General features: G+C 41.4%; 1 protein-coding gene across 1 annotated transcript; it reads left to right on the top strand.

The window, feature by feature from the left end:
- The first annotated feature begins 1,448 nt into the window (after positions 1-1,448).
- DUSP19 (dual specificity phosphatase 19) lies at positions 1,449-8,411 on the top strand. Its single transcript, XM_061458748.1, has 4 exons — positions 1,449-1,766; positions 1,934-1,980; positions 2,984-3,136; positions 7,878-8,411. The coding sequence occupies exons 1-4, from the start codon at positions 1,541-1,543 to the stop codon at positions 8,097-8,099; spliced, it is 648 nt and encodes a 215-aa protein (XP_061314732.1). The 5' UTR covers positions 1,449-1,540; the 3' UTR covers positions 8,100-8,411.
- Positions 8,412-9,989: the final 1,578 nt, after the last annotated feature.

The following is a 9,989-nucleotide window of genomic DNA, read 5'->3' as shown; positions in this document are numbered from 1 at the left end:
AAAACCAGCCATAAAATTCTATGCAGTTGCTGTCTTAACATGGACCTAAAGCTCTCTGTTGCTTTCTTGGGATCAACTACATCAAAATTATTGATTAGACATTTCCAAAAACTTCTTAAACTTGGTTTAACTTTACATTGTTTTAACTGCTAAGAGCCACAGTCCACTTTCATAAAGGCTACTGAGTACACATCTACCATAAAGAAAGTTACAAGAATGCCTACTTGTATTTAAAATTTCATTTTTGTTGCAGACAGTGATTACTGAGAATCACGTTTTGTCCTGGAGCTTCTGTCTTGCACCTTTGCTACTTCAATCTCTGATTCAGCCAACATCTCTGTTCTGTTCCTCCCCCTGCCCTAAGCATCTTCCTTGATTTTATCTCTTGGTTTAGACTCCTGCTTTTCCAGGCAGTGTGTAAGGTATTCTGCCTTTTTCGTTTGAACTTGATTTTTTGTCTAATTCCCATCAGAAGACTGTCTCTGGCATTCCTGGAAAAACTTTTGTTCTTGCCGTTTCTAACATCGCTGCTTCTAAAATTGACAATGCATCTGCAGACCTCTTTACATGGAACTAAGGTGCCTTTGTTCTGTACTGCGTTCTAGCAATTATCACAAGATCTTTTCACAGTCATCATACCCTGCCAGCACAGCTTTGAGGAATATTATAACATCAGAGGGGATGTACTGTAGTAACACATCTTTATTCCAAAACCAGCATGAAGGAATCTAAATCCCCCAACATGTATTTGTTACAATTTGTATTTAATTCAGATTATATTTAAGGCATGATTTAACAGCATTACCTTTCTACTCCACAAACAAAAATTTTCCATACTCATATGCTAGCTGCATTAACACTACAAACAGCACTTTATAGACAACACATGTAAACGTGGACATTCAGTGGCTGGGGAATAAAGGAAAAACAAGCTCACCTTGCCTCCTTTTTATTCCTATGCTGCTTTAATGGTATCTGCTACGTTCTTCGCTGGCACACCAAACCCCTAGAAATAATAATTTAAAAATATAAATTTACCCCCTCCCAAAGCTTTAGCTGAACCCAAAACTTTCTCCCAGGCTTGTAAGTGCTAAACAAAAATCAGTGACAAATCTGCGACTGACCCCACCACAAACAAGACCGCACTCGAGGGCGGCCCCAGCGCCTCGCAGGGAGTTCTGTGGCACACCGGCAGCTCCGAGGGCATGAGCAAATGCGGACGGGACAGGGGACGGGACGGGGACCGGGACGGGGACCGGGACGGGGACCGGGACGGAGACCGGGACGGAGACCGGGACGGGGACCGGGACAGGGTCTGCCACTGGCACCGACAGACCTATACCTACACCCCCGCCACTGCCCCTTCACTGCCCTCCCAGCCCCTGCGCACCGAGGCACCGCCCCCGAGAGGCCGGCAGCCAATGGGGGCTGCCCGCGCTCTACCAATCGCGGCTCGCCTGGCAGGGGGGCTGGAGGCTGGTTCTGCTCGGCCTATGCGGTAACGTGCGGTCAGTCGCGGGTGACCGGCTGTGTCTGGGCTATGCACTCCCTTGCCCAGGAAATCCGCAGCTTCTCCAGAGACAACCTGCGTAAGCAACGCACCCGCGTAACGACGCTAACCGGCAGGAGGATCATCGAGACGTGGCGTGGAGCCTGCTTACACGTGGAGGAGGAGGAGGCGGCGGCGGCGCCCGGCGGTAGCGGCTATGTGCAGGACCTCAGCGCCGACCTGCAGGTCGGCGTCGTAAAGCCCTGGCTGCTGCTGGGTGAGTGCGGCCGGGGGGCGGTGGCTGCGCGCCTCGTCCCTCCTGACCGGGCCGCGGTCCGGGGCCCGCCGCTCGTTTGCCCCGACGAGCCAGCGCTCGCTGCGGGGAGCGAGCCCGAGGGCCTGCCGGTTTGGTTTGGCGTAGCGACCGGCGCGATTTCTTCCCAGGGTCGCAGGATGCTGCTCACGACCTGGAGACGATGAAAAAGCATAAGGTAACGTAACACGGAAGTCGAAACGCCTCTCGCGTAGTGCTTGTTGGTGCGTTTACGTTAAAAAGTCTGAAATATCCCTAAGAAAAATTATATTACATTTTAATTTTTAAAAGGCTGCTGCTTTGCAGGGATATGGATGCCTACGAGCTTCACCAGAAGCTGGAATACTTTGCTGCAAGAGTGTTGACTGTTCAGAGATGTTTAACGGCAGGCGTTTCAGCTCCGGACACCGAGCAGTGTCAGGCCTCCCTGCCTTGTGGGGCGGGGTGAAAGAAGGAAAACAAAGCAGCAGCTCTAAGTCTGTCCTGAACTTTGGACTTCTTACTCTTCTGTGTTACAGTAACGGGGTGATAAGGCCTTCGGACAGTGGTGCTTCTGCAGGACAGGGAGTGTGCACCAGTCTGGCATCTGGTGCCATCTAAGTGTCACTTCTTCATTGTAAGTTAAAATAACCCACGACCTGGCCGTAGCCTGAACAGGGCAAAGATGACAGGAGGCCAGAGGTGGTCTCACCTGACAAGCGCAGGTATAGTTTACTCTGAAATCCTTCTGCTGCACTGGCAAGTACTGGTTAGTTCCTCAGCAGAAAGCCTGAAGCTGATGGGTTAGGGCAGGCTTGAGATCTGGGGGATTGCTGGGTGGTCCGCGCTCTCATTCCTGTTGCTTTCTATTTTCCACCTGTGTGTTGAGAACTCCCTTTTCTGTTGAAAATCCGTACTTTAGTCTGTGTTTGGGTGAGGGCAAATCTTTTAATTTCCTCTCAAAACCCCAAAGAAACTGAAATTTATCATAGTATATGTTAACGTGCATTAAAACTTTGCATGGAGAAAAGCATACCATAGACAGCATATGTATGTAAAACTGAACATTGCAGTTGCGTAAGGTACAGTCTATGTATGCCTTAAGAAGAATTCATCTCTGCTATTGCTCATTTTGCCTGCTATCATCAGAAAATGCCCATTTCTGTTTTTTTTTTTTTTTTTTTTTTCCTTTTTTGACTCAGGTTACTCATGTTCTAAATGTGGCATATGGAGTGCAAAATGCCTTCCTTGATGACTTTATATACAAGACCATTTCTATTCTGGACCTCCCAGAAACTGATATTATCTCTTATTTCCCAGAGTGTTTTGAGTTTATTGAGAAAGCCAAGATACAGGTACGGTATATCAATTATTGATGTTAGTAGTTATCGTGTTTGGATTATTTATTACACTGTTTAAAATCTAAAGCAGCTTCTTTTGTCAAAAAAAAAGTATGGTACCAAAATCATAGTTTTGCCACTGCCTTTTTAAATTTTAAATTGAGAATCTAAGCAATTTCTAAGCATTTGTAGAGATGTGGCACTGCTTTAACCCCCATTCTCTCCAGCACTGTTTTTTCAGGATGACTGTCTTACATGTTTTAGAGAAATGCTTCCTTAATACAGTAGTACCAATGGCTGACTTTAGATAAAGAAATCACAATCTAAGTCCAAGTCACTGCATCTGACAGAGGAAAAAGATGAAACGTGACTTTCTATCTGTCCATCGGGGATGTTGTTTTGAAGTAGAAGCAAGCCTGACAGGGCTTTTACATATCTGTGTGGTTTGTCAGCAGTAGTCTGCCATTCTTGTGCTTTCCCCTGGATCATCCATCGAGTTGTGAATCCACATACAATTACATACCAAGACTGTCAGAGAATGTTAAGTAGTCTTGGAGCCAGTCTGGGATTTAACTGCTAACAAAAGACATGACCTAGGGAATGGGGTGAAGGAACTCCTTCTGGGGTTGCTTGGCAGACTTGTCTATTCCTAAGACCATCCCTGACTTCTATTTGTTAAATTCCAGCTCACTGTGTAATTTGTGACAACTGTTGCTTTGGTATCAAAACTATGACTTGACAACCAAACCTTATTGCATGTTATTCCACCATATCTACCATATTCATTATTTATGTAGGTGTGGATAAAAGCAGATAATCTTGCCCCAGCTTTCTTGGTGTCACACAATGTTCTTTCCTTCTTTCATTTATTATTTACAAGCTATGTGATCCACATTGTCACTTAATGACCTCTTCAAGGTTTCTAGTTACGGTTTCAACTTCATTTCAAAATGGGACTTGCCATTCATAACTGCGTAGTGTTGCCTTCTGCCTCTGATGCTTGTTTTCCAGTTACTATTTTGTAAGCTATGTAGTTTTCCTGAAAAGTTTTATAGCAATGTTATTAGTTTTCTAATGGGAGAGTTGGGTGAAAGAGCAGGTAATTGATGGAATAGATGGCTTCCAGGATCACTTTACAAAGCATGTAACAGTAGTATGTGGATATGGATTTCTGGATGGTTTGAATCACTTTATTTGCTTTGTTAAAATAGTGTTAAAAGATCTTATGAGAAATTATATCATGAAGTGCTCTTCAACTAATCATGAGCTACTACTGTTTCATTCCCTTATATGGGGGAGGGAGAGGTGCTCACTGATGAGTATGTGAGCACTTGAATTTGAGAATGCAAATATAGACTGTACTGTTGAGTAAGTCACTGCCAGCTGGTAGTTGTAATAGGATTGACTTTTACTAAAATGGTAACTGCTAAAGTATGTGCACATCATGGTAAAATTCTGATACTGATCAGAGCTCACCTTCTAGGCTCCAAACTGGCAGGCAGATTTTCCATTACCCATGTCAGATCACAGTGCTGTGAATAAAGGATTTCTTTTTTATCTTTCTGTTTAATATCAAATAATAAAACCTCTAAAATCTTGTTCTTCCAGGGAAGAGATCTTGGCTCATTCATGAACATCTCTCCTTATTGCTCCCTCTCTTCCTCCTAAAGAAAAAGCCCTAGCACCACTGTAAAGTGGATCCCTAAGGAACTACATTAGTTTATGGCTCTTCACCAAAAGCTTTATCCTTTTTTTTTAATTTCTTTCCTTGGTGAGGCTTTTTGCTCACTGTGTATAATCACTGTATAATAACTTTTCTCTTGGTGGAAGGTGATTTTGCTTCCCTCTGTATAAAAATTGTTAAAAAAAACCTTGGTCTTGAATCTTCAGAAGTTCTTGCAAGACCATGGACAATTTCTGGGTAGGCAAAGATTAGGCTAAATGGATCACAGCAAGGAGTTCCCAGTAAATAGATTGATGACATACTTTCAATCTGTTTTTCAATTTTATATTGTATTAACATCTAATACAAAATTAGTTAAGAATTACATGCCAAATTAATCTTTGTATAAAGAAACAACAGAGTTTATCAAAGGAAGATAAATGTTCTCAGTATTAAATTTGATTTTGTTGTTGCCCATGTTCATTCATGTTCAGTAATTTTGAGGTCTGTTGCATGGATATCACTATATAATTTTTGGCAATTTTCATGTTTTAAGCCAAGCTGGTAACTCAGAACCACGCAGCTGCTTGCTCATTCCCCCCCTTTTTCCCCCTCCTGCTCCCAGAGGGATGGGGAGAAGAATCCAAAGAATGTAAATCCCACTGGTTGAGACAAGAACAGTCCAGTAACTAAGGTACAATAAAAATCTACTACTGCTACCACCAATAATAATAATGACAAGGGGAATAACAAGGGGAGAGAATATAAAACTAAAAGGGAAAAAGGAAAAGAAACCAGTAAACACAAGCAGTGCACAACACAGTTGCTCACCACCCACTGACCGATACCCAGCCCAACGCGAGCAGTGATCTGGGCCTTCCAGTAACTCCCCCCAGTTTATATACTGGGCTTGATGTGCTGTGGTATGGAATACTTCTTTGGCTAGTTTTGGTCTCTGCTTCCTCCTGGCTTCCTGTGCCCCTCCTCACTGGCAGAACATGAGACTGAAAAGTCCTTGATTGCAGTAAACATTACTTAGCAACAAGTAAAAACATAGGTATATTTGTCAGCACTGTTTTCAGGCTAAAGTTGAAAAACAGAGCACTGCCCCAGCTACTAAGGAGAAAATTGACTACTGCTGCTGAACCCAGGATGGCAATGTACAACAAAAAAACCCCAAACAAAACAACCTTAAAAGAAATGTGAAAGAGGAGAATAGAGCATGAACTGTGAAATGAGAAATAATCACTTTTGGTGCTTATTTTTTACCCTGAGTGCCGCTGGTAGATAATTGATTTTGATTATGGTATGTCTGAAATAACTTCCATTAGATCAGTAAAAACTACTCCAGACCTACAGTGGATAAGCCTCATAATTTGCTTCATTAGCAGTGGCATAAATACAATTTTTAATGTCATCATTTTCATGTCCTTATTATAAAGGAGATAGTAGATTTACACGTCACCACCAGCACTTCCTCAGGTAGTTGAAATAACATGTATGAGTCTGTTGTCTGCTCTGCTGTAGTCTCTGACTGGGAAGCATGCCCCTGTGAATGTAAGAAGGGGAATGATTGTTAACAGTTTCCAGCAGGCAGTGCAAACGGGATGTGATTTCCATTGCAAAAAAGGGTGGTACTGTCATTCATTGTGCTGGGGTGCAGGAGTTTAAATTCAGCTCCTAGCTCTGCCATAATCTTATAGTGTTAACTTGAGCAAGTCATTCTTCTAGTCTCAGCTTGGCATTCCTTCAACAAGGATATTAACACTCAATTTCTTACATTTTTTTGTGTTAGTATTTAAATGGAAAAAATTTTGGAGCAGGAATTATTTTCTGCTCTGTGTGTCTGTTAATATACCAGATAATTGCAACTCCTCAGTCTGTAACATAACCCATCAAGTTCCTAGAGAGAAACCCTGGTGGTTATAAGGTCTCTTTCACCGCTGGGTAAAATGCCCTATGAATAATTTCTGCCTGTTAGGGCAGACAGAGCAGGCTATTTGTATCTTGAATATATATGTTTAGCCTCAAGTTTCTGAGCACATTTTGTCATGTTTCAGTATCTTTCTTCAGAATATGGATGTGCTAGGGGCTTGGGGGAATTTTATTGTGAGAGAGGCATTTGCAGACAGTTTGGGCCAGGCCTTTTCCAGGACACAATCTGATGTACAGACATGAAGCCTGGGCATTGGACATGTCACCTAAGCCACACTAGGTCAGTCTTATTGTCTTTGGGTTAACTCAGACCCATTATTTCTTAATGAAGACACTTTCAGTGTCTTTCTAGAGTCATTCAGCTGTCTCAAAGATTGTGTGAGAAATGCTGAAGATAAATCCATTAATTTTATAGATAATTCATGAGAAGCCTGAATAATTCATGGTGATTCATGAGAACCCCAGGAGAAACATTTGTGAATTTGTGGGAGGTTCAGTAGTTTTGGATTCTGCACCTTGGCCCTCAGTTAAAAGGACCCTAGTTGTACCGGTTGCTACAGTGTACCAGCAGTGTGACTGGGCAGTAGATATTTGTTGCAAGTTACACCCTGTCTTTTCTGATATTTCTGTTCCTATGCATGATCCTGTTTATCCAGAACCTTCACTGAAGAGCTTCAGAGTATTCAAGAAGCATGAAACTACAAGATGTTCTAAAATCTGCCTCTGTTCCTAGCTATTTGCTGCCTTGCCATGTTTTTAACCTGGTAACAAAAAAGTCAAGTTTCTTTCCTTATTGCTAATGGCATTATTTTAAAATTGGCAGTCAGTTACATCAGGTATCTTAGTATCCCAGCTGTCTGCAGTTTGCCTTTTACATGAGGGGGCTGCTGCAAGGTCTTGGGGAAAGGCACAGAGGAATGTTTTTTTAGTTCTAAGTTATGAATTAGATTTGAAGTATTGGGTAATTATAAAGTGGCTTTGGTTAGAAAAATACTTATTTTGGGGCTTGTATATTTGTGTTTGGTGTGTGTAAATATTTGCTCTGAGCTCAGCCAGGAGCTTTTAGTAGGTCTAAATAGACCTTTAAATATTGTTTCTAATACTTGTTGCTATCTGTTTAATGAATATTCCAGCTTATGTTTCATTTGTTTCTTGAAGGATGGTGTGGTGCTGGTCCACTGTAATGCAGGAGTCTCCCGTGCAGCAGCAGTAGTCATTGGTTTCCTAATGAATTCAGAAAGACTGAGTTTTGCTAGAGCCTTTTCCTTGGTGAAAAGTGCAAGACCTGTGGCTTGTCCAAATCCCGGCTTCATGGAGCAGCTACACAAGTACCAGGAACAGAATATAAAGGCAAATGGAAGCATAAATGATCACAACTGATCAAAAGGGAGAAGCAAAACAATCTGCTTTGACTATACAGTAACATATGTTGGATGTACTTTAATATGTCATTTTGCAGTTCACTTTCACATATGGATTTTAAAGTCTTTACATACTTAGGTTTTTTTCTTACCCCGCTTTGACCCCTTTTTTTTCACCATGTAGTCTGAAGGCCAAATGGTATTCCACTGACTTCAGAGGTGATTTTGGGCAAGAACAAGCTCTGCATTGAGTACTAATAAAAAGACAAAGTTCAATTTTCCTTGAAATATTAGAAAAAAAACAACCCAGAATTATGGTTTTGGTTGTTTTGTTTTTTTTGTTGTTGTTGTTGTTTTTGTTTTTTATTTGACCATAGAATCATAGAACAATTTGGGATGGAAAGGACCTTAAGATCATCTAGTTCCAACCCCATCATAAAATGCAAGAAATAGAGAAAGGAAATAAAATAACTGAGATAAGTTGTCCTGTTCACTTTAATATTAAACCAAATGTCTGCATTGTAGTTGGTTGTAAAAGCTAGATAATAAAATGCTGATACTATAAAGTACCTTGATACTGGATTTTAAATTTATACTGCAACTAAAGAGTATTTAATTAAATTTTGTGTAACCATTAAATGTTTTTAGAAATTAAAACAGATGGCCTTTTGAGGATGCTCAAAATATGTAGGATGCTTTAATGCTTCATGTCTTTTTCTCATCAGTGCCCGCACCAGGCTATCAGGGATTTTTAGTGGATTATTTTGGTGGAGATACAAAATGTGTTTATAATGACCTATCTCTGACTCACTGCTACTACCTTTTCTTTGCATTTGATCTTCATGCCAGGTTGGATGGGCTTGGAGCAACCTGGTCTAATGGAAGGTGTCCCTGCCCATGGCAGGGGTTGGAACTGGATGAGCTTTAAGGTCCCTTCCAACCCAAACCAGTCTGGATTCTGTAATGCTGTGATTAATTTGCATTCCCTCACTCCATTTTATATCCAATATAAAGAACAGACATCATAGCATTGGTACTGTTGATCCTCCTGACAGGTCTTGGGCTGGAATTACTGTATTAAGATGGCATGGTTTTATTTTGTTTTAATGTATCTGTAAAAGATGCTAATATTTTTATGGCCTTTATGCCAGTTCCAAATTATTTGATATATTAATATGCAATAAATTAAAAAGAACACTGTGTCTGGATTTTTTTTGTACTGAAGTGATTTGTTAAGCATGCTTTCATTATGTGAAATACAAACTCACTCCTCTAAACAAGATAACAAGGTTTTATTGAGGGACAAAGTCAATAAAGCAGAAGCAACAGCGCTGGGCGCATGACAGTAGCCAGAGGCACAAATGATTAGTATTTGTTAAGGTTAATATACTTTCACTATTGCATTAGTCACGTACATATTCCTAATTCCCACGTATAGGCGGGGGGGGGGGGGGATATCATAACTAGCTCCAGGAACTTATTGTCATAAGTCTCCTCCTCTTGGCATCTGCACATTGCTCTGCGGTGATTGTGGGCAGGGGTCTTGAGGATGAAGTAAGCAGTCTTCCTCTTGTGAGTAGGGGGTCTTCAGGATGAAGGTAAGCAGTCTTCCTCACAGTATACTTTTCACCTTTTAGTTTACTTAGGTTGTAGAAAGAAAACGTTTATGTTGTAAGTCTGTGGAATGTAGTGGCCCCACTAAACACGAGTTAATTGCTTCACACCATCCTTCTAAAGTACCTTTAGCTTTAAAGAACAATGTTTGTGTTATTAAGTCCATATCCTGTGAGATAACAGGATTTAGTGGCCCCACTAAATGAGTTATTTCACACCATCCTTCTACTTATCAGTTAGAGGCAGAGCCTCCCAGACATCTGCTAGCTTGGGAGACTCCTTGTCTGCCCATCCT

The sequence above is a fragment of the Pezoporus flaviventris genome, unplaced genomic scaffold (assembly GCF_033815535.1).
Source record: "Pezoporus flaviventris isolate CSIRO_AGI_PZ_B2104156 unplaced genomic scaffold, CSIRO_AGI_Pfla_v1 ptg000001l, whole genome shotgun sequence".
Lineage (NCBI taxonomy): Eukaryota > Metazoa > Chordata > Aves > Psittaciformes > Psittacidae > Pezoporus > Pezoporus flaviventris.
Note: the sequence above shows the minus strand (reverse complement) of the source record. Positions and strands in the feature narration are given on the sequence as shown.